The sequence below is a fragment of the Pleurodeles waltl genome, chromosome 3_1 (assembly GCF_031143425.1).
Source record: "Pleurodeles waltl isolate 20211129_DDA chromosome 3_1, aPleWal1.hap1.20221129, whole genome shotgun sequence".
NCBI classification, from domain to species: domain Eukaryota; kingdom Metazoa; phylum Chordata; class Amphibia; order Caudata; family Salamandridae; genus Pleurodeles; species Pleurodeles waltl.
Window position 1 is genome coordinate 1,467,991,662 of NC_090440.1, and position 25,819 is coordinate 1,468,017,480.

At 42.2% G+C, this 25,819-nt stretch overlaps 1 protein-coding gene across 1 annotated transcript in view; it reads right to left on the minus strand.

Annotated features, from left to right (window-relative positions):
- DARS1 (aspartyl-tRNA synthetase 1) overlaps positions 1 to 25,819 on the minus strand; it is a 473,122-nt gene that overhangs the window by 294,847 nt on the left and 152,456 nt on the right. The window contains exon 4 of the mRNA XM_069225076.1: positions 6,551 to 6,608. Coding sequence (XP_069081177.1) covers positions 6,551 to 6,608 — 58 coding nt within the window. The remainder of the gene's footprint in view (positions 1 to 6,550; positions 6,609 to 25,819) is intronic.

The window sequence follows — 25,819 nt, forward strand, 5'->3', positions numbered from 1 at the left end:
GTCAATATGTTTTGATTTCCCTTCTGTGGGATTAGAAAGCAATGCATTGGAGTTGACTTGGCTTGTTGTTGCCTATACCACAAGGTTTCCAGGGTTCGGCTGTCCCCTCAGGAAATCAGGATTGTCGAGGTCTGGTCTGTGTTGCATGACCACAGGTCAACTGACCAGATGAGCAACAGTATGATTTTGACCAGGTTTCCATGAGGGCATCCGTAAAAGCTTAATTAACGTAAAAACAGACGGTTTTAAGAAGCCGTCAATGGATGGAGTACTTTAGTTGGTAAATTAGATTGAAAGAAAGAAGTGCTTCTTCCATTAGCAGACCAGGTGGTGAGTCTGGCTCAGTTTCTGAGAAGTGTCTAACCTACTGGCATTCTTTAGGTCCAAATAAATTCTTCATCTCTATGGGGCGGAGGTTAAAGGTTAATTGTCTGCCTCCTCGCCAACATCAGCGTCATAGGAAATATTTTGCAGGCCACTGACCATATCAGAGTTGGAGTTGAAAATGGCCTCCAGTCTCTGGCAATACGGACATAGTGGAAGTGGTTGAGGGTGTGATTCCATTCCTACTAATTTCATCTTAGTAACTTCATAGTGTAGCATAGGCATGGTACAAACCGACATCAGAGACTGGTGTGGGAGCCAGTGTAGTCAGTTTCCACACAGGTGACAGAGATGGATCTGAGTGGAGATATAGGCGGTCTTCGGGGAACTTGTCTCAAGGGGGCAGATTGTGTTGGAGGAGGCCAAGCAAGTGGAATACTGACTGGAGGCTAATGTAGCTCCTAAGGGGGTGAAAATCTGCACCTTAGCTCTTTAAAGACCTCAAACTGTTGAGGGAATGATGATGGCCTAGAAGATTCCGGGTATACCAGGATCAACTACCTAACTGGATATGAGTTGGAAGATGCTGAATGTGAGGGGCCGTTGGACTGCCATCCTTGTGACTTCTCACCTAATTTTGAGTGGTGAGAAAGATTTGAACCCCACTTAGTCTCACTCAGAGTCTTTGGCTTCGACTTACCCAAAGACTTTGAGCGGGCGTGGAATTTTGTGCACGATTGATAGATGGACTGGCCCTGCGACTTGGGAACTGGAACAGGACCACTCTTTTGAGCATGGCCTCTTATGTTTGTCAGTGATTGCTTCCTGATCACCTTGGAGTGTTTCAGGGCACAGTTCCCATATGACTTCCAGTCAAGCCAAAGCACAGAGAAATATGTTGTGAGGGTCCATGACCAACATATGCTTCCTGCAGTTGTGACATGGCCTGAAACGTGTCATTTTTAAAGGGAGACATCTTCCCTCTCGCTAGCCCAATGTCTCAAATGTTTTTGGAAGTCTTCAGAAAGAAGAAAATGTTGGAAGCAGAAATCCAGATCTGCTTCAAAAAGCATGGAAATAAAGAAGCTAATATGAGCATGCAGAGATGGTGAGCATATGCGACTCTACTCAATGGGAGTCACTGCTGAGAGAATTCTCTAGACCTAGTCCGGTGCCTTGGACAGTCTAAAGGAGAGGAATTTGGGGTTAGAAGTATTTATCAGAAAATGTTAATTTGCTAATCAACGTGTCACTGTGTGACAACGTGCATAAAATATGGCAGCATTTTAAGAGCACAGTTTCCTATTGGTATGTCAGGTTTTATGCCAATCCATTAAAGGTAAAAAATTTAAAGGGGAGCAATAAAATGTTCATTTGCTAAAAACTTTGTGCCTATTTGAGAATTCTGCATGTCATGTGGTAGGACAATTAGCAAGGTGCACCTTGTGCAAGTATTTCAGATTTTGTGCAAATTCAGTAATGGTGCAAAACATTTTTGATTTGCTAATAACTTTGGCTATGTTTCAGAGAGCTCCAAATATCTAGTTACAATATGTTGCTTACACTTTTCATTTTAAAATTCAGTCAGGTACATCCATCAATGATGGTGGCACATGTAAAGGGAATAGAAGGTGGTAAAAAAGTGTTCATTCGATAATAAATGTTACACAGTTTAATGTGGCAGACATTTGACATGTTCAGATTTCTACTGACATGCAATTTTGGAACATATCTGTCAAGGGGAGGTGGGGCAATACAAATGTAATTCGCTAAGGACTTTGTGGGTGTTTGGGGAATCAGCATGACAATTGGAAAACAACAAATTAATTTCAGTGCAAATAGCAGATTTCATGCAGATCAGACAAGGAGAACAAAGATAAAGGGTCAAAACGAGTGTGGAGGGTTAGGTGGAGTGCCAAACGCTGTACACAGGCTAAGGCAGCTGGAAGCGTGTCCTCTGGCCAAGGCCGTTGTCCAACCCTTGCTCCACACAGCCAAAGAACATGGGAGTGATGTTGTCCACCTAGGCAATTGAGCGGCCAGACCCAGATTTGGAACAAGAAAGGTAAATGTATTCTAACAAGGAAACTCCGGGCAATTCACTGAAAAGCGCAGTTAAAGTTCAGTTAGGGATCAGCAAACACAATTCCAAAAAAAAAGTCGAGAAAATCGCTAGTTACCTATGCAACACACACAGCAAACGCCGTAACTCACGCCGCCCGCTAAGCTCAATGTAACATTTTACTAATGTCACGTAGAAAAAAGCTGTGTACCAAGAGCAAAACTCGAAGGATGGCATATTTTCTGGCGTGCTATGAAGATGAATAAATCGTCTGAATTGCATGATATTGCATTTTCGCAATATTCTTCAATGCTGTTAACACATGGATAAAAAACACGACGTCAAATTTGACTTCAGAAAAGACACCTACAAAGGGGTCACAAGAAGGCAGAGGGAAAGACTAATTCTTGTGTATCTCTGTGGACACTATCCTACACATAACACCTGAAAAGTGAAGGACTGGAGAAATCTTTCAAACATTTTCATGGGACTGGAAAGTCAAAGAACACTGCTTGCTTTTGGATTTGCTAAGGCTTTTAACACTAAAACAAAGATTTCAATAGTTCTCTGTCTCTCTTCTCCACACACTCGTTAAGGCTGTGATTTCCCGCCTACACGTCTTGAGCAATAAAGAATTCAGCAGTTTAGAGGGTTTCGGACAGAAAAGCAAGTGCTGGCAGTTTGTCTGCGGTGGAATTTCCCTCTTTGCTGAAAACAAATTGAGCCCTGCAATTAGCGAAGAAAAGTGGGAATTTAGTTGGATAAAAATTCAGATGTATATTTTGCATCATCGCGCACGGTGGCAGCTATTGTCTCTTGAAAAGTGAGGCAGTTAATGCCCAGAAACAAACAAAACAAGCATTGGGACCTTATAAGTGTTTAGCCATGCAGCACATTACCATTAAATAAGCCATTAAATACATCAAAGTTTGTGGTAAATTAATGGTGGGAGACATAATTAATATGCTGTCGAAAAAAGCCATCCAATAAATATGTAAGGCCATTAGTAATAATTCTTGTTTTGTCATAAATTGATAGATATCTTGATTAAGTACTAGATAGCCTCAGACCAGGTGATAATTATGAGCAGATTTGCTTCAGTGTTCACACAACCTCACGCTGCATGGAAGACACAGACATATATACATTTAACACCAATTACTCGCCTGTTGGATTTCCAAGCATTGCCAGAACATCTATACAACACAGAAGCAGCCTGCGCAGCGCTTTGCGGAGTTGAGAAAGCACATTCCATGCCCTTTGCAGCCTAGAGTTAGGACAAATAATTTAGTTGTTCTTTATATGCATAGGGGCCCCACTGACTTTTTGTAAAGAAACTTGTATTTATAGAGTCCATTAGTGCATTTGCTTGGCTCTGTGGTGCTGTGAATAAGAAAGGTAATACTGAAGTGAGGTAACTGCTGAGTGCCACGAGAGAGACATGTGTGCTGTATTGTGGACAGTTAATAGATGTGTGATCACTGGATGATCAGCCACATGCTGCGAAGAGTGTAAAATGGACAGGTTCACATTTAGGTATCTGTGACATACACTGGACTAATTAGGAGCTTTGACAAGCACAACTGTTGCCTGAGCTTGCAGAAGAGTGAGTGACAATATCCCTCCCACATACTGCCCTTTATAGCAGTTGATAAATGTTGCCATGTTTTTGGCAGATAAAGCAACTTTGGCATATGTGCATTATTTGATACGTCCAGGATCACATGGCATGGCAAAACTTGGAAGTGAGGATAAGAAGCTGTGTTTATTTATTTCACAGTTGACTAGTTATTGGGTGACATCTTTTTCATATCCAGTCCATTAAAGATTTAACTACTGTGAGATCCCCCACTAAGCGTGTGTGGTGCAGCAGCTAAAGGCGCTGCCTTTTGCTGTCAGTCCACCACACTCATTGCCACAATACTTCATAATTCGGTGGTTTACACTTTCGGTGTGTGTGCCTGGAATCCTGGTTGAACAAAGAGGGGAAGCTTCAGAAAATATACATCAGTGACACACTGGTCGGCTGGAAATGAAGATTCCTGGATACCACAGCAGTACAGAGAAAATGTCTAGACAAAGTTTAACCAAAGAAGAAAGCACCACCAATCAGAGAGAATTGGGACATACGTCTGAGTGCATGCGGTTCTTAATGTAAACACGGGCAGTGCCAAAGTTACAAATGCACCTGGGCGGTTGCTGCAGACAAATGTTCAAGGGAAGTGCTAGGGCGCTTCACACGTGTGTGAGAGGTCATGAACCTAAATTCCACACAGGGCTAAGTGTTAAGAGGACATGCTGGCGGTACAGCTGAGATACAGCAAGTCTCCACGAAAAATGTTGTCAACTTCCGCCTGCTTCTATCATCCGAGGCCTGTCACTGGCAAGGGAACCACCGGACCTAATGCAAAGAGAGTTAATGTCCCCTCTCCTCTCCCGTGAATGGTTTGGTAATTAAAGAGAATCATGACTGGGAAGGATAGACCTCGGTGTCACTACACCGGCTGCACGACGATTACCTACGCCCCTGATTCCTGACATCATAGTTACGTGAAACTGTCTTAGCTACCCCCAGTGGCACAGCTGCCTCACAAATTGCTCCCAAGGCCATACTAGAAGTCACCTGGGTGTCAAATTAAAATGAAACTAGGGGAGGGAGTAAACAGCTCGGCCTGGACGTAGTCTCTCATTAAAGCTACATGTGCGACATTCAGTGAGTTAAGCAAAACTTGACAAAGCTTTGGATGCCACAGCAGGATACGGATGCTTATAGGAGACACTTAAAGCGTGCAGGGCGGGGTGCCCGAAACATACACTGCCTGAGGCAAACCATAACGCCGTGCACACTCTACATCCTGTAATGGGACCCACTAAGCCTTGAAACCCTATGCTGCAGTAACTGCAAATAAACACAAGAATCGCACAACGCACTAGATTCATAAACCCCGGCCATCTTTTCTTCGGATAGCACCAATGCTTTGTGGAAAGATCACACTCCGCGCTGCACCACATGGGCTGCGGGGACTAAATCTGCCTTCAGAAGAGCACAGACTGTAAACAAGCAGCATTGGCAGGCTGCTTTGACTCTTGCAGCTTCACTGTAAGAGACGTTCTGCCTGTCGTTAGTGGTGCACTGCATCCTGGTACTTGAAGTCCTAGGTTTTTAGAGGATTACAAATCAAAACTACCATTGTCATAAATTAGATTAAAAAAACAGAAGATGGTGAATAAGTTATTCACCCTGGCACGAGACAACTACAGATTTGCGCCCGCCTAGTACTGGCAAAGAGGCACAGAGGCAAGTCTGCCCACTGGGACCCTCCTCACTTTAAATCATGTGTACGTGTGGCTGGAGATTGCTCATTGTTTCTAACAGCGGCATAAAAAATATGTTTGCAGTGTGCTCTCGGACAGATCTCAGCCCTCCTTTCCAGGGGGCTCGTGACCTACAGATGGGAGAGGCAGGGGCCATGCTGGTGCTGGCACTGCAGCAACCACACAAACTCAAGTACGATCCCGGGTCACACAGCGTACGGTGTGTTTGTAAATAAATAATGCCGTCAGCTGGGATCGGCAATCGAATTAAAAAAACGTGTGTGGTTGAAAACATCAGTTGTACGCGTTTGCCTCGAAAAGCTAAGAGCATCCCAAACACATAAGCTGAGGCAATCTAAATAACTAGTGCGCCGAAACAAACTGAAATGGTAAGAAGTGAAATAAGACATGTAACAGGGACAGTAGCCATGGGAGAGATCGACACACCAATAGGAGGGACAAATGTCTGAGATTAAGCAATTTAGAAAGGTACACGAACCAACCAATGACTAGCGATATGCATGGTAAAAGACTAAAGAGGAGATACAGCATGTCGAGAGACAGCACATGTGCGCTGCCTAGGCTCGACCTAAAAGCATGAATAGTGCTCTATGCAGATACACTTCTTAAGACAAATGTGTTCCGCTGAGCGCTCGTACGTTTTTCAGTTATCAAGCATCGGTACCTGCTTTGCCAAATGTATGCCAGAAGATCAATAGATTGACAAGATTTATTTCTCAAGTTTAGACGAATTGGCATTTGTGCAAGTTTTAATTTAAAAAAAAAAAAATCATTTTGTTAAGAATATACAGCTGGATAGGACTCCTTTTCTTTTTAGTTATAACTAACCTGGTTTCTCTTGAGACTGAATCATTGAAGGTACGCCATATCTGTCTTTAGCGAAGTCCTGCGGAGAGAATATTGAACAGGAATTATGGAAAATCAGGCCTAATGCAAATAGGAAAGGCATGTTTTAATTGCGAGCACATACCACGAAATAACATTTAATAAAAGACCACTGCCTAAATGAGACACACATGTAATTGCAATAAAACATTTAAACTTCAAAATAAATCATCACATATAATTTTAATAAAATAGTATTGTGCTTCCTCACAGGCAGGTGTGATGATAGCAGGTATAGAAACACTTTTTAGTTTGAATGCAAATTAAAGGCGCAATTGATTCTTGGTAGCATAAAGGGTACTACTGGCTTGAATTACTGTAACCGGAAGACCTAAACACCAGAGCATGACTAAAAAAAGGAAAATGAATGGAAAGAAAAAAGTGTCGGCAAAGTAAATATTTGGCTTAGCAGTCCTGCACAGAAGTGCACTTATATTTAAGGTAGATGTGCACAATTGATCAAGAAAAAATGCTATCTCTCACAGTGCAAGAAAGTCAACGGCTGATGAGGGATGGCCAATGCTCAATGATGTGGTGAGAAGAAGCAACATCTGAAATATAGCTAAACTAGGCAGATGGAAGAAGATGTCTAACCTAAAGCCCTTCTATGTATGCATACATGTATTTTTTTTCAACATTGGCTTGAATTATATGGGCATGCTAAGGCAGGTATTGGTGTCTCTAAGGTAGACCTAAAAAGTGGGCATGTTTAAAGAAATGTTTATGTTACTATATAATACTGAACCAGTGACCCATCTAACAAAACTAGAAGGATTGAATGTCTGTATATAACATCGTAAATAAGATCTGACATAGTCATTCAAAAACATATTGTCCCACTTAGTGTATAGCAGTGGTTCCCAACCTTTTGACTTATGTGGAACCCCACTTCTTCAGTACTGAAACCCGGGGACCCCCACTGAATCATTACTGGAATCCGGGGATCCCCCATTGAGTCATTACTGAAAGATAGAGACCTAACCTGTTAATATTATTTAATTTTCCAAGCAATCGCAGACCCCCTGTGGAGGCTCCACAGAGCCCCAGAGGTTCCCGGACCACAGGTTGGGAATCACTGGTTTATACTTTTTTATTATTAACTACAACAGAGGGCTATTTTGGTAAACCTTTTTTAGGACACAATATTTATGTCAGACAATAGTTCAGTACAATATTGTGGCACTAGACAACATGTAAGTGCATCACAGTCCTCACCTGCACTCTCTATAGTTTTATATATTCTGTTGACCATCCCTTCCAAAAACTATAATTTATATGTCCTTACAGATGTGTTTTTATGATACATTTGCCAAGCAGTGCTGAATGACCACACCACATATGGTCAACCACCATATACATTTTCATGCACCTTTTTAAAATACTAAGGGCGTAACTGAGGGTTTGCCGGCCAGGGTACTCCTCAAATGCGACTAAGAAACCTACCCACCAAACCCCCTAATTTAGAGAGAGTTGAATCTTAAATATTCCATTGATGGAGCCCCCATTTGTTCTGTCGACAGAATACTTCCTACATTGGATCAATGGAGTAGGGGTTGTTGGAGGAAAGATATTACACCATCCATCTTGTTTAGGGTGGACAGTGTAATATCTTTTTTTGCTGTCCATCGCTGCCAGAAAAGAACTTGCAGTGAAGGACAGGAAAAAAACATGACCTCCCCTCAAACTTGCAGAAAACTCAAGAGGCTGGGGTCATTGTTTTTTTGTGCTTTATTCTGAAACAAACACACACACACCCCCTCTGGGGGTTTGTTTCCGAAACACAAACAATGCAAAATGTGAGGAGGAGGAGGAGGTTTAATACCCATTGAAGAAGAGACCAACGAGAAAGCCTACAAAGAAGACAGAGATAGACAAAGAGAGAAATTTAAAGCAAGATATTAGGATGTAGAAATACATGCATGCATGCATGAATGGTAAGAGGCAAAGAAAACAATTGTTGGGATGTAAAAGGCCATATGATGTAAAGTGAAAAATAGAATAAATCATACGATTTAAAGTGAAACCTGTTGCTTGAAAACTATATTACTAGCTGCTTATTTTTTATTTCAGCGAGGAATGCATGCACTTTAAAATCTCTTCAAATAGCTTTTTAAATTCTATTTACCATTTGCCATGCCTGCTTTAAGGCAAGAGAACCATTAAGACTATATAGCATAAATAAGACAAGTACTATTGCTATTATTAAGTCATCACAGTTACCTTTTCAGTCAGTTTTCTGTCATCTGCCCTTGTAAACCCACACAGTATATTTTAGACTTTAGCGCATTTTATCTGGCTAAAATGGACAGTATTTACTACAATCAGTTGCCCTACTGATTAGTACTACGCTATTGGTAGCATATACATGAACAGACATTACTATGTACTACCCATGCTAGACAAGGGTCATCCCTTCATATTTTACCTGGATATAGAAAGTAGTGTGTTAGTTGGGTTATCCCATATCTGTAAACTGTACAGTGCAATTCTTACGATGGATTCTATGACAGAGTTGTGGATGATGTAGTTATCCTGGGAAAAACATGTTTTCAAGTCTCCTCTGAAGTGAATATGCTCCTGAATGCATCAAATCGTGGTTGGTAGTGCGTCGCAGAGCTTGGTAGCTTTTACCAAGAAAGCAGTGCCTCCTATGAATGCCTCATTGTAAGGCTTGTGGTGCAAGCTTGAAGAGTAGTGTTCTATTTTGTCTGCATTGTTTGAATTTAACACATACGTATAGGGACTGTTTTCCTTGCAATGGCTTATGGACCATGCACAGTGCCTTGAACATTTCTCTTCAAGCTATAAGAAGATAGTCAAGTATTCAAAGGACTGGAGTCATGCATTCTTTTGAGAAAGGTGGAGAAGGAATCTTGCAGCACCATTTATGGATCAGTTCTAATTTGCGTACAAAGAAATTGGGGCACCAAGGTATAGACTGTTGGCATAATCAGTCAGAGTGTGAGGAAAACTTGTAGCTTTTGTTCGTATCCAAAGTATGGGAAGATGCAAAACTGTGTTTTAATTGTACTGGATTCAGACTTCTGTTGATGTTGTTGGAGGGGCCTCATGTTTAAAAGAAGTGTTGACAGCGATAAAACAATCAATCCCTTTCTGGAACAGACTCCAATACACCCGCCTCCCCGCCCCACTCCAAGTCACCAATGGGAAGAGCTGCGATTGCCAAGATGACTTTGAACCCTAGGGTCCTGTATTACTTTTTAGTATTGCTGGAGATCCTGTATAAAAAATGTATTTATGTTGGTGCATACCATGTGGACGGAGCGGGTGGTGGGTAATGGGTGCAAAGACGTTTTCATGGATAAAATACAGAGCCCTTGAATAAAGGTGGACTTTAGGAACGTATCTAAAAAGTTTGTTACGGAGCAGGGAAATTGCAGCTGCCTATGAACTGGTTCGAAAACAGAACCTATAAAGAAAGGACATACAGACTGAATTGATTCAAGCTCATTAAGCACATGAACAAAACACTAGTGCAGCAGCACTAAAAGCTCGGCACTACCCTTCCATTAGACAAACAATAACACATTCAAAATTAAATTGAAGACCACGATAAACAAAAGATACCACACGAAGAGTGGATAAAGAGCGTGTACTACATCAGGACAGTATTTGGAAACCCCAGATTTAAATTCACCCAATCCAATTACCTGAACCAACATTTATCTCCCAAAAATGAACTGATAAAATATTTGATGGCAAAGTCAACAACTGTCCCAGGTGTCAAACACCAGGTGCAGACTTCAACCCCATGGCGTGTGAGTGCAATGAGATCACACCATGTTGGGAGGCAGAGGCAAGCATGACCCAAGGACAGCCAATTAGAAGTCAACCCAATTACATGTTTGCTTGGACTAATACGCATAGGAGAAAAGCAATACCGAAATCTGCAGACATAACCTTCATACTAGCAAAATGGAGAACAGCAATTGTGTGGAAAGCCTCAAAAGTTCCCTACATAAAAGTATGGCTCACTGACATAAGGAGATGGCCCAGCTCTGAAAATAGTACAAGTGTTAAAATATGTAAGCAAAATGTGCGTGGGTAGTATTACATATGGGGTACGTTCGTGATAAACTTGGACGCAGAATGATAAATGTCAACGTTAAAAAAAACTGTCGTTGTCACAACAAGGGAACCAAACACAGATAACAACATGTGGTTGGTTGATAGTATTTAATGCATCACAAGTGAACCTCACACGGAGCAGGAACAACCACAAGCAGCATAATAAAACAGAGGACCGATCACTAATAAACTGAGAATCAGACATGATTAGACATAAACAAAAGACATGGATTGAGAAAAAACGTTAGCACCCTAATACACATCTGGTATGACATACTACACATGACACTAAGTAAATCTGGTCTTGGTGCTGTACCAGCTCTTGTAATTAAATGCTCAAGGTATTTAATCTCTTCGATTCTCTCAAGTGCAGTACTCTCTATTCAGTACATCCTCCAATATCTTAGCATGCTCATTTCCTTCATAAGCAAAAATATCTTTAAAAATCAAAACTCCATCAACGTTCTTCAATATATCATTCATTAGTAGCTGCAATACAGCCAAAGCAAGGCGAAAAGACATAAAAACCAAAACATCCCATCTGTGGTTACAAATACATTCAGATGCCTTGACTCCTTAGTTGTCCCAGTGAGAAGCAAAGAATGGGACAAGTTTCGGAAAAACACTAGTTCTACTTTACTTACCTACATAGCGTAATGAGTTCCCATCCATATTGCACTTTCAAGAATCATAGGCTCTATTGACATCCTCAATCCATTGCTATTATTATGTTTGTGAGCAACAATAATAATCAACAACCATTAAGTACTGTATATTAGTTGGAAGAACCCTTCCTTGCTGCAAACCCTATACAACATTTTACTTAACTCTTTACAAAAAGTCAATGGTACAAATTGCAATTTATGTTTGACTGTTAATACTTCCTGTTTTACTCTGGTATGAGGCTCAATTTCTGTAAGTCTTGGCAACTTGTCTTCAAATGCTTCCTTGTTTTCCATTGGTACATCCTTTATTAATCTTCCATTACCATTTGCCTCACTCTCCATTATCACGAGGATGGAGTGTTTGCAGAAAGATGGGCAATCACTCCATGTAATGTCGGATCACTGCGTTCATGCTTCCCATTGTCTGACCTTTGCACTGGCAGTCCAGTTGATAGCACATTTCAACCGTTAGCAATCTCATGCAGTCAGGCAACTTTGTGTGCAATGGATCAAAGCCTCAGGTATCCGCCAGTAGCAGGCTCCTGCCACAAAACGTTTCCAGAGCTGGTAAGTCAATAATTAATGTAGCTGTAGCTGTCTTAATCTATAGATGATGCACAACTGACCTGTAACATCATAGACAAGACACAGGTCGCAGAAGAAAAAGAGTTATGAAGACAGAGCATCTTATAAATATGCCAGGCAGCTCCAACTCACTGAAAGGATTTCAGCAATAGCTAATCTAGAACCTAACAGCATTTCAATAACGCACCAACAGAACCAAGCATAAAATATAACAAATTAATAACTCTGAGACAGCTAAGCAGTGTAACACATGACTCCACGTATTACCAAAATAAAGAATACAGATAATATATCTACAAATCAACCCGATCAGTCAGTTTCTCAGCATAAACGCTCTCACTGGGAGCTACCATTCTACAACCAGGTGCATAAATAGCAAATGAAGATACAAAGACAACTTGGCCATCTAGTTCAAATGATGGATGCTACAGGAAATGCACCCACACTTCACATTAGCTCCTAAGAGAAAACAAACATGCTACCATCAACTTAAAATAGCACAGCTCCGTTAAACGGGTATTCCTTTAGAGCAGCTCCTTCACTAAATACACTGTTGCCTGGTACTCAAAAATAATTTAAAGGAACTGACTGTAAAACTTTAAAAATATGTTAATTGCCAGATTATGATCCTAAGGCTGATACAAATGGTTGCTTTGATCATGCTTTACAGTCCATGAATAAAGAGTGGAAGAAAAATGTATATATGAACTATGCAGCAATTCTATTGAGCACATCCCATTTTGTTGATTCAAGGAAATGTGAGATGAAATGCGGAAATGTCTCAATGCAGAAGAACTGTTTAGCGTAGTTCAATCACGTGCTGTATTGAGAGATAAAAAATATCTTAATACTAAAGATTCAAGTAATCACTATCAACTTTCTTCTGTAGGTTGGCATCTTGAGCCTGGATAGAGAGTGATAAATGGCTTACAAAAGCGAATGGGAAATTCCATTAGCACACAGAAATAACCTGTGCACACAAAGAAGCAATCAATATTTCAGCGATTCAACCCTGTCGTCAACTTGGGAGTAAACACGAGTGTGCCGCAAATCACACTAATTTACATACAGACGATTTAACATTACCAGTGGCAAGTGCAGAATAATCTATACTGATTAAAGTCTACCACCTGAGGAGATCTACCCAAATTTCCGATGAAAATGAATTAGAATTAAACTGAAAAGGCACCTTGAGCAGTAGTATTGCGGAATAAAGACCACATTATCATGTTTATGAAACGATGATCAAGATTAAACTATGTAATATTTTACCAAGGATTAAGACTGCAGCCTGCAACAGCAAATTGCACTGCTGTAATCGACCTCTAGGAGGATTTGTTGTACCCTAGAAGGAAAAAATGGGAAGAACATGAAATACTCGTAACGCAGAGCTCCTACCTTACATAGGCCAGAGTATGCCTACAAGCTGAAATATTTTATTTTCATACAGCGCTTAATATTACAGTTTTTGCCATTTGTAAGTAGTGTACATAACATGCTTCACTGTTTTCATATTTAATAATGCTAACAAATATCAGCATTTCATAGAACCAGATTTATTGAGTCACGATGCTGTCAACAAGGGAGTTTCTTTTCTATATTTCAAAATGCCATCACCTGAGATGTAGGAATTAGTCTAGATACTATGGGGAATAATGAGAACTTAAAGAGGTAATTTATCTCTCGTAAAAATATTTCACTCAGATACATACTGTTCTGACAGATTTCTCAACTTATGAATATCCTTCCTGGTGTCAAACCGTGGGGGTTGATGCCTTTTACTCCTGATGTCCTAGGGAAAACCATCTACGGGTCCTGAGCAACTGGGCCAAGAACCCTTCAGGACTTGACTCTCAGCAGAAGTGCGGGTCAAGGAGTCCACTTGCAAGATGAGTCTCAGGAGTCCCACTCTGACTCCAAGAAGAGTCAAAAGTATTTCAGCACCCAAAGCACCATGTAGCAGAACATACTGCTTAAACTTCAGCTATCTTAAAGAGAAGCAAATATGACTGTGGCAATGTTACTACTAGTATCTTATGAGTGCCTAGGAAATAACTACTAAGTGAATACTCACAAAAAAATGGAATAATGCTGCTTGCGGGCCAAGACCCTTATAGGAGTCCTTCTACATGACCTACGCAATAGAGCCAACCTACTGCACCTGGGATGAAAGTTAAGAACTTTGGTGTAATTATTGGTGCCCAGTCAAGGTCAGCCAGCACAACAGGCTTCCAGTGTGATTAAAGACCAGTAAGAGGATTTTCTTCCTCCTCGGGGTACCACAACAAGTACAGGCAGTGCCTTGACTTTTTTGATACTGAATTACTCCACAGTGCATTCTGAGGGCTTTGAGAAATACCTATCCCAAAGCTTGAAACAACTCCATAAGGTCATAGTCAAAACTTTGTTTTATCTGAGCCACTATGAGAGATCCTTACAAGCTTTACAATCACTACACTGACTTGGGTAAGAAAAAAATACTGTAAACGTCACTCAATATTGTCCACACAACTTCAGGAAGTTTTCTAAAGTAAAGTTCCATCCCCCACAAGCACGTAATAGCATCTCTTCAACCACCTGCTTATTAAGTTTACCCCAAACATAAAAGTACTCACTCAAGTAGTCACAACTTTAGCAGGTGAGGCAGCAAATTTCTGGAATGTATTACCCAGCACTGCCCATCACTACCTGTACCATTATACACTCAAAACATATTTGCTCTCACCCAGTTAGCATGGCCACGTTGTACTCTGTAAAGCTCTTTGTTGTCCACTGCCAAGAGGTCAGAACCCACCTTGTCTGAGAATGCTGGGCTTTAGGAACACTATCACAAAACACCTAACTCAATTCAGAGATAGCACACCAAATAGCACAATGAGGGTGCTCTGCTACAGAAAATCACTTTTTTTGACAACTTTAAAAACACTTCAATTTGCTTTTGATGTCCTCTACTCTGTACACAACCATGACTGGCCCCATCCTTAAAAATAGATCATCCAGACTACATAGGCCAAAAAATCAAAAGTGGACTCAACTCAAGACAAAAACAAATGTGCTCACATGAGCGTCTCCAGAATTCCACCTGATATCCTGACAAGAGCACTTGAGTCAAGTAATCTGAATATGATAAAAAGTGTACCTACTAATTGAAGCCCTTGATCCACAACACCTGTTGTCTCTTCTAACCACTACTGCATCTGGCTTCACTGCTAATTGTTGGCACTGTCTTGTATTATCTTATGTTGTAGCACGTGTATAGCCCTTACTTACCCTTTGTGGGGTGCTGAAATGCTTACCATCAGAAAATAGCAAGTTACATCACGTAGGGTGTGTGGTTAAAAAGGTGTTGTTTTTGTTTTGAGCCTACAAGAAGACTGTTTGCATATTGTGCAAGATGCCCAACAAGGTGCACTTATTGTGTTACGGGATGCAGTGACTGGCAGTGCGATGGGTGAGGGCATATAAGAAACAGTAATTGTACTAAGGACTACAATACATAGGCAGCTGCAAAGCACCATCATAACCATAGTCAGTGGGATTCTGTCTGCGTTTACACCAAAAAGGGGTGGTGATGGGAGAAGATCCAGTAATCCACAGTGCAACATGTGCCAGGCAGGGATGGTGTTGAATGAGTAAAAATATGCAAAAGGGCAAGAACTGAAATTGGTGATATGAATGGTAGCCAAGCTCTTTTGGTTGTTTTGAAAGGCAAGGGTACTGCCTACTGCTGAACAAATACACCCCAAAACGAAGAAGGAAGTGAAAGAGCAAACAAAGTCTGCAACCTGATAAGAAACCACAAGAATTAAGGGGCCCAGAATCTTCCACCGTAGTATACCTCTCCATGAAGATCACAACCATTAGCATCATTCTCAAACCCATTACTCTCAAACATGAAACTCATTATTCCCCCAAAGGCAGCTTGTCTAAAATGGTTTCCTCCCATTTTCTGATCTGTGTATCTAAGCGTACCATCAAACCAGTTTTGACCACATAACCAATAACTTTCAGTTAATATTCTAATCTGCACGCCCTGTCCTTCAAAATACCCTCTGGCTCCTGTCCGGATTGCTCCAAATGGATCCTTGTCTGAGTGCATATATCCCTTTCTGCCTGATTAAATATGGTCTAATATTGCCACCACCTTTCTTCTCAAAAACTCTGGAACAATTGGTGTTCAAGTGGTTTACCAAATATCTGTCCTTCCCTATTCTGCCAGTCCATTGCTGTAAGAACTTTGTCAACTACACTCCATTGATACCACCTTTCACATACTTCTAAATTCCTTAGTCAGCCCTCACAAAACTATGATTCATTGATCCCTAATTTCAGCTTTCAAAAAAGTCAAACAGTGCAACTGTGCTTGGAATCATTTGCTCTGTAGGAATGGTTGGCACAGACTGAAACGGTTCACCTCTTATTTAATCAAGTAATAATTCTCTTAATGCTTCACCATGGTTATCCCTCCCATCAGCTGTCCTTCAGCAGGGATCAGTCCTGAGACACTACCTTATTCGTCATTGGCACAACATCCCCCAGTGACATCTCCTCCTCCTTTGGTTTCAAAAAATCATCTATACGAAAAACACAAACTTTTTTATCCTTTCCTTTCTTCACACACAATGTCTACAATAAAAGACCTCATAGCCTTAAAGCAGTTCCCCACAGGATGGAACTTAGATCCTTAAAGCTCAACTCATGAACATGGAAGATAATGTGATTTACTGCCATTACAGCTGACACAATACTGCCATTGGAAAACAATCTTGCCGACTACTCCCTCATCCCCAGCATGGAGTGGAACGTTTTGGTAAGAGCTATCTCCTCTATAGAACTATACTCATTTATCTCCGCTTCTGCTACAACTGAAGGGTTACAATTGCTGAACATTAAAAATACAGAACTGCCTATATTTGGAGCTAAACATGAAAAAGTATTGACAACTGTGATAGAAGGGTTGAGTGGTAAACAGAGGAGCAGGCAAAAGTACCCAACAAGCAACAGAAAAGCGTGATGCAGTGAATATAAAAAAAAAGCAAAAAGCAAAATAAGTCCGGACAGGGAGAGGTGAGAGAAGCAACGGACAAACTGAGTAGGAGGGAGCAACAAACATTTTAGGTGGTAAGCAGCAGTTTCCTGAATGTGAGCAGTGGAAGCCCAGTCATCCAATCAAAAAGATCGGAAAGAAGCCATGCCCCATGGAAGGGCAAATTCAAGAAAAAGAAGGAGTGTTACTGAATAAGAAGCATGCAGTGAGACAGACATGCAAGCCAACTAGTGGTAAGCAATATGCAGGCCCAAAACCCACTGTAAGCACTTTTAGTACTCACAATAGAGCTTCGATAGCACAAAGCTAACATCTGTCTCTGGAAGAGACCTAAAAGCAAATGAAAAAGAGTTTAAAAGGCACATGCAAAATCTAAGAAGACGTGAGCATTGCTAAATAGATTTTTCCAACAACCCCACTCTGGTTTTATGTTTGTGCTGAAACTAATTACACAGGACTGAGATGCTTGTATCCCCAAACTCATAATTTACATTGCGTTGCTATTGTAATTGTAAAGAGGCATAGAACATTTTATACATCCTGAATTTGAGGTTTTTAGGTGATCAAGTGAATGCGGTTTTGTGAGTGTTAATATTAGCTTGACGGTCAATGTGATCAAATCAGTCCTTTTTGGTAATGTGTATCGGCTACTGAAACTTAAACTGCCCCAGACATACCCCTTTTGTTAACTAAGGCTCTACCATTGTTTAATAAAGACGTCTAGTTAAAATCTAGTCTAATCCAAAACGAATCCAAATTTAATCCAATTGTTGATGTTTGAATAGAGAAGACAGTGACTGTCAAAAACAAGATTATTAAACGTATGTATTTAATTGCAAAGGCAGTTTAAAAACACTGCTAAGAGCGCTGTGTTGATGCTTTTCAATTTAACAATCTAAAAAGCCGTGGCACTTTCGTGTTCTAGCTTGTAGTTCAAGAATAATGTCAACTTTCCAGCCTGAGTGACTGAGGCTGTAAAATAAAACATTACATGTTGCTGATCAACAAAGAAAAACTGCAACAAGTAATACGAGTATTGATATTCTGGAATAAAGACAAAAATAAATACAAAAAGTTATAGAATCTAAATGGCCAGACTCTGCTGGACCGAAACCTTTTCCTTTGCTCCCTTCTCTATTCACCAACCCACCAAGCAGCAGATCTCACTAAGCAGCAAGGACAGCAGGGTACTTGACAGATGTAAGTGCACTAAGAATAATATACTGTTTGAGCAGACCAACACAAACTGCTGCTTCTGCAACACGAGAGGGAATCAGAAAATGCTTCATTTATATACTCTTTTTAACCGAGGATGACTCACCAGCTACTCCTCACGTCTAGAGGTGGGTCCGTGGCTGCAATAATTCAGGAGGTCATCGTCAAATTTAGTAAGCCAGAATTTACTCTGCCATATTATAAAACCAGAATATTGGCACTTAATTTGTGGGCCTGTGGCGTGGGAACCATGTGGCAGTGCCAGTAGGGAAAACCAGAAGCTTAAAAATCTACTCACTTATTCATCATGCCCAAGTAAAACTTGTGTTACAGAACTGATTTTATGAAAAACACTTTGTGAATCAATGCACATAATCTATGATCATCTCAAGGTCAGCACTGGGAGCAACACACAATTAGATTCATAGAAAACCATTTCAATCCACTGTCCAAGTGCCCGTTGAATCTTCATTACGTCCAGGAAACTCTTGGACCCAAGTTGTTCCTCACAAAAAGCCTGCACAATACACTGCTTACGGTTTCTAGGAACAGCACTGAACAATCACACTACAACCGCAAATAAAAAGATATAACCGTATGGATTGTATGCAGTTTTGTAGGGAGCTTAGAAGTCTAAGGATCCTGAAATTGAGTATTTCACACCGCCAGAGACTCCCGTAAAGCCACTGACCGCCGAGCACCTGAACTTCAAGAAACTAAACTTTTTAAAGATGCAGGATTTTCTCAACATTCTCCAGGGGAGAAAATTGGCCTATTCCACATACTTTAAAACACTTTGCTAGAGAACAAAAAAATATAATTGCAGTGGACGTTAAGGAAAATTATGGCAGTCAGGCAAAGTATTAAAACGGTAGAGACAAAATATTAAGCATGTCAGAGGTAGAAGTAGTTACAGCAGCAAGTGAATAGACAATTGAAGGGTAATGGGTACAGAAAAACAAACTACGAGAAATAGTAAGCATGTTTCTGAAATGATTATCTCATCTGGGCCTTCAGCAGCCAAAAGGAGTATAGGATTATTGCACAGAGGTATCAAATACTAACAAGAACAGTCTTATCCAGTTTATCTCGATTTTTCTTAGGCGCTCTGTGTTAACCCCCTTATTCAGTATTACTTTTTTATATATATTTTTTATTTTGTAGTGTAATGGATGGTACTAATGTAGAGCCAGCTGTATTGGTTTTGCTGATGCTTGCTATCTCAAGCAGTTAGAATAAGGAGCAGGATGTGTAATAAACTTAAGCAATCTCACAAAAAAGCCCACAACAGAGAAGACACATCATTTATCCGTTACCGACAGGTATATAAAGGGGCAGTGCAGTAGATACACCAGGGGGCACATATATAGGCATACTAGAGCAGGGCTCTCCAACCTTTTTAGTAATAAGAGCTCCCACAAAATTATTAGAGTTGTAAGAGTGACCACTCCAGACAAGACTAAATTACTGGTTATCATATATAAGATTACCACCTGTGATCCTCTGGGTGCATCGGGCAGGGTTATCAGCATTCATGTGAAACACCCTTTGTCTATTTTGAATGGCTCTACGTGAGTAAAACATAACAGCCATGGCTGCAATGCCCTGGGCATCGAGTTAATAAAGTTAGTTATAAGCCTCCCCAATGCCACGTGATTTCTAATTGAAATATCAGCTTTTAATATATTTTAAAAATTACCAATTATTCCTCAAACATCAATTATCGGTTATGAAAATACACACATTTTTTCATGGATACACTCGATGTTGGTATACTTACATTAATTCAACCATGCCAAATCTTCTGATTTAGTTGGGATGGGCTGCACAAAGGAGTTATTTACAGGTATCTGGAGAGCTACCAGTAGCTAACAAGCTACTCGTTGAAGAAGCCTCTACTAAAGGAACATCATGAGCAGACGCACACAAGGAGACTGTGGAGGAGTCACTGTGACAGTAACCGGAGACAGTCACACACAGGCATATGCCAGATCAGTCACACACAAGTATATAAAGCACAAGGGGCACATGCACGTCAGACGAGAGTCACACAGGAACCTTAGAGTGATGTTATACACAGATGTCTATTGTGGAGCGGTCATACAAGGACATCACAAATCAAGGAGGGCCCCCGTGGGAGCGGGCATACATGGTCAGATTAAAAAAAAATAAAAAAATCATACATGCCCTTGTAGGAAGCAGTTACACAAAATACACCAAGGAGGCTTAATTGGAAGTTTTTTTTAATAAGTGTTTTAACCAGGGGTGGCTCCTCCGCAATGGCAAAGGAGCGTCGCCCCACTGGCTAAGAGCCAGCAGCTGAAAAATAAAACAATATTTTACTATTGTTTTATTTTTCAGCTGCTGGCTCAGAGAACATGTGCAGGTAGGGGTGGGGCTGGACCATGGGAGGGGTGGGAGGTAGAGTGGAGTGCACTAAGTGCGCATGTCAATTTGGCTGGCCATCTAAGGCTAGGTATAGCACGGCAGCAGTGCCAGGATTTCATGGGGAGCGTGTGCTGGTGTCCCAAGAAATGTTGGGACACCAACAGAAGAGAAGAGGAGAGAGGCGGCCGGCGGCAGGACAGGTGCGTTTTGAAAAAAATATGTACATTGTTCTTTTTATTTCTCCCTGTGTCTATCCCCCCTCCCACCTCTTGTGATTTGCAGCAGCCGTCGCTAGTTTTAACATGTGAAAAGATGTCACAACACTCGCTCGCAGGCATGCGACAAAACAGTCACACAAGCGCTTTAATAATATCCCGGAAAAGCGGCCAGAAATTTGACAAGCAGGCACGCTCCAGTGAGTAGTCAGGTCAGGCGCATGGATTTTAATATGTTTCCCTTGCCACCCCAAGCTCAGCCCATATTCTGTGCCCCTGCTAAATTGTCGCTTAGACATGGCGCAGACAAGAAAGCACACAGATGCACACTTCCTTGAGCTCAGTCACAGACGAGAGCGGCTCTACCTACAGCATGCGCTGGAACTCAGAGAAGGGGGTGCACATGGCACTGCCTTCTTGAGATCTGTAGTATTCAATAATGAAAGAAGCACTTTAGGGAGAAGTGGCTGCCGACCTCCTCATTCATGACAAGTTGAGTTTGGGGAGCATCATACATGGGAAATGCATCCTAAGATATCGCTGACATTCTTTCTTGTGCCCACTTCAGAGATAACAAGACTGCACCCTCACCTAAGTACTGCTGCTACTAAAGACAAACTATGGTGTTCTGAGCACAAACAAAACCAAGGGTATAACTGTTGAAGAGCTGTGATGGGAAACACTGGCCCATGAAGGAGAAGACAATCTCCCTCCCCCACAGATGGAAGAGCAAAGGTCAGAAGTACAGCAAGAGTGAGGAAGGAATAACCTGACCCAGACTGTATTACGCAAAGGCGTGTGAGGAAAAGCAGTCTGCATCAAGACGCAATGGAGTAGTTTGTACCAAAGAGCTCACAACTTACTTCCTGTGGCACTAGGCCTTAAATTAAATGGTTACTATTCTAATAGTGCAGAAGGCATGCATCCTGGCTCGAACCTTCAAGGCAATATCCTAACTGTACATGGAACAATCATTTAATCTGTACATTTTGCTAGTGCTGTTGGATCGTTCATTAGCCCCAAACCATTCTGGGTAAAGTTCACTGGATGGAGCATGCACAGCTGGCTTCACCTCAAGCCAGATGATTGACGCGAGGGAAAGGCACCCCTTCCTGCAAATCCCTCCACGTCAGTGCCTGGGAAAGCAGTTTCCACTGTCAAGCATCTACAAGCAGCCTGCATGTAGTTCCCTGATGTGAGCTGTGAAAGGATACAAGTCATTTAGACACAAGAATTGAAGGAGAGGGAAAAATGCAAGAAGAGAAAGGAAATCCATCAAATAAGAAGCAACCAAATGAGACTGATAAGAAAGCCAAGAGATGATAAGCAATGGGCTAACCAAAAGCTCAACGTATTAGAACTGGATACAATAGGCCTTAAACAAGACTAGCTACAAGCTGTCTATAGACCAGATCTAATAAGAAACCCTGCAAAAGTGTTGCATATAGAACATGTGGTGGGATATATCAGCAATTACATTTCAAGAACTTACTAGCCCTAAAAAGGCCTCAAACTTAAGGCTGGGGCAGACCACAGCTGCGCAGATCTTCTCTTAAACAGCAGGCCAACCGTGACATATGTGTTAGTCAACAAATGATGGAAGAAACACAGTAAATGGCTAATCAAGCTTTGTTCTTAAGCTTAACCACAAACGGCCAAACTCCTTTGGATCTTTCAATTTGCATGATCGCTTGAAATTGTGGGGTCATCCTATGGCAAGGATAGCTGCACGATACACAGGTGCTGCTGGACCACAGGCAATGGGATGCAGATGCAACAATTCCAGGGCATTTCTTCTGTATGGTAAAAATGGCTTCATTAATGTTTGTGAAGTCGGATTCCTATTTGCCAACTTTTTCAAGATGGTAGTTGTAGGAGGCTGGACTGGCTTGTAGTGAGTACCAAGGGGTACTTGCACCTTGCACCAGGCCCAGTTATCCCTTATTAGTGTATAGGGTGTCTAGCAGCTTAGGCTGATAGATAATGGTAGCTTAGCAGAGCAGCTTAGGCTGAACTAGGAGACGTGTGAAGCTACTACAGTACCACTTAGTGTCATATGCACAATATCATAAGAAAACACAATACACAGTTATACTAAAAATAAAGGTACTTTATTTTTATGACAATATGCCAAAGTATCTTAGAGTGTACCCTCAGTGAGAGGATAGGAAATATACACAAGATATATATACACAATAGCAAAAATATGCAGTATAGTCTTAGAAAACAGTGCAAACAATGTATAGTTACAATAGGATGCAATGGGGAAACATAGGGATAGGGGCAACACAAACCATATACTCCAAAAGTGGAATGCGAACCACGAATGGACCCCAAACCTACGTGACCTTGTAGAGGGTCGCTGGGACTATTAGAAAATAGTGAGAGTTAGAAAAATAACCCTCCCCAAGACCCTGAAAAGTGAGTGCAAAGTGCACTAAAGTTCCCCTAAGGACAAAGAAGTCGTGTTAGAGGAATAATGCAGGAAAGCCACAAACCAACAATGCAACAACTGTGGATTTCCAATCTAGGGTACCTGTGGAACAAGGGGACCAAGTCCAAAAGTCACAAGCAAGTCGGAGATGGGCATATGCCCAAGAAATGCCAGCTGTGGATGCAACAAAGCTTCTACTGGACAGAAGAAGCTGAGGTTTCTGCAGGAACGAAAAGGGCTAGAGACTTCCCCTTTGGTGGACGGATCCCTCTCGCCGTGGAGAGTTGTGCAGAAGTGTTTTCCCGCCGAAAGAACGCCAACAAGCCTTGCTAGCTGCAAATCGTGCGTTTAGCGTTTTTGGACGCTGCTGTGGCCCTGGAGGGACCAGGAGGTCGCAAATTGGACCAGGAGAGAGAGGGGACGTCGAGCAAGACAAGGAGCCCTCTCAGCAGCAGGTAGCACCCGGAGAAGTGCCAGAAACAGGCACTACGAGGATGCGTGAAACGGTGCTCACCCGAAGTTACACAAAGGAGTCGCCGGAGACCAACTTAGAAAGTTGTGCAATGCAGGTTAGAGTGCCGTGGACCCAGGCTTGGCTGTGCACAAAGGATTTCCGCCGGAAGTGCACAGGGGCCGGAGTAGCTGCAAAAGTCGCGGTTCCCAGCAATGCAGCCCAGCGAGGTGAGGCAAGGACTTACCTCCACCAAACTTGGACTGAAGAGTCACTGGACTGTGGGGGTCACTTGGACAGAGTCGCTGGATTCGAGGGACCTCGCTCGTCGTGCTGAGAGGAGACCCAAGGGACCGGTAATGCAGCTTTTTGGTGCCTGCGGTTGCAGGGGGAAGATTCCGTCGACCCACGGGAGATTTCTTCGGAGCTTCTGGTGCAGAGAGGAGGCAGACTACCCCCACAGCATGCACAAGCAGGAAAACAGTCGAGAAGGCGGCAGGATCAGCGTTACAGAGTTGCAGTAGTCGTCTTTGCTACTATGTTGCAGGTTTGCAGGCTTCCAGCGCGGTCAGCAGTCGATTCAGAAGGTGAAGAGAGAGATGCAGAGGAACTCGGATGAGCTCTTGCATTCGTTATCTAAAGTTTCCCCAGAGACAGAGACCCTAAATAGCCAGAAAAGAGGGTTTGGCTACCTAGGAGAGAGGATAGGCCAGCAACACCTGAAGGAGCCTATCAGAAGGAGTCTCTGACGTCACCTGGTGGCACTGGCCACTCAGAGCAGTCCAGTGTGCCAGCAGCACCTCTGTTTCCAAGATGGCAGAGGTCTGGAGCACACTGGAGGAGCTCTGGACACCTCCCAGGGGAGGTGCAGGTCAGGGGAGTGGTCACTCCCCTTTCCTTTGTCCAGTTTCGCACCAGAGCAGGGCTAAGGGGTCCCCTGAACCGGTGTAGACTGGCTTATGCAGAATTGGGCACATCTGTGCCCAAGAAAGCATTTCCAGAGGCTGGGGGAGGCTACTCCTCCCCTGCCCTCACACCATTTTCCAAAGGGAGAGGGTGTAACACCCTCTCTCAGAGGAAGTCCTTTGTTCTGCCATCCTAGGCCAGGCCTGGCTGGACCCCAGGAGGGCAGATGCCTGTCTGAGGGGTTGGCAGCAGCAGCAGCTGCAGTGAAACACCAGGAAGGGCAGTTTGGCAGAACCAGGGTCTGTGCTACAGACCACTGGGATCATGGGATTGTGCCAACTATGCCAGGATGGTATAGAGGGGGCAATTCCATGATCATAGACATGTTACATGGCCATATTCGGAGTTACCATTGTGAAGCTACATATAGGTAGTGACCTATATGTAGTGCACGCGTGTAATGGTGTCCCCGCACTCACAAAGTTCAGGGAATTGGCTCTGAACAATGTGGGGGCACCTTGGCTAGTGCCAGGGTGCCCTCACACTAAGTAACTTTGCACCTAACCTTTACCAGGTAAAGGTTAGACATATAGGTGACTTATAAGTTACTTAAGTGCAGTGTAAAATGGCTGTGAAATAACGTGGACGTTATTTCACTCAGGCTGCAGTGGCAGGCCTGTGTAAGAATTGTCAGAGCTCCCTATGGGTGGCAAAAGAAATGCTGCAGCCCATAGGGATCTCCTGGAACCCCAATACCCTGGGTACCTCAGTACCATATACTAGGGAATTATAAGGGTGTTCCAGTAAGCCAATGTAAATTGGTAAAAATGGTCACTAGCCTGTTAGTGACAATTTGGAAAGAAATGAGAGAGCATAACCACTGAGGTTCTGATTAGCAGAGCCTCAGTGAGACAGTTAGTCACTACACAGGTAACACATTCAGGCACACTTATGAGCACTGGGGCCCTGGGTTACCAGGGTCCCAGTGACACATACAACTAAAACAACATATATACAGTGAAAAATGGGGGTAACATGCCAGGCAAGATGGTACTTTCCTACAGTAGTCTGTTGAGTGAATGAGAAGAGCGAGGCAAGAAAGGTTGTGAGAAACTCTGAATTAGATTCCTTCGATAACGATCTCCAGTGGTGTTAGCAGCATAGATCTCAGATTAGATTGGCCCCCAAATCAGAATATACTGCCTGATCACACCCTA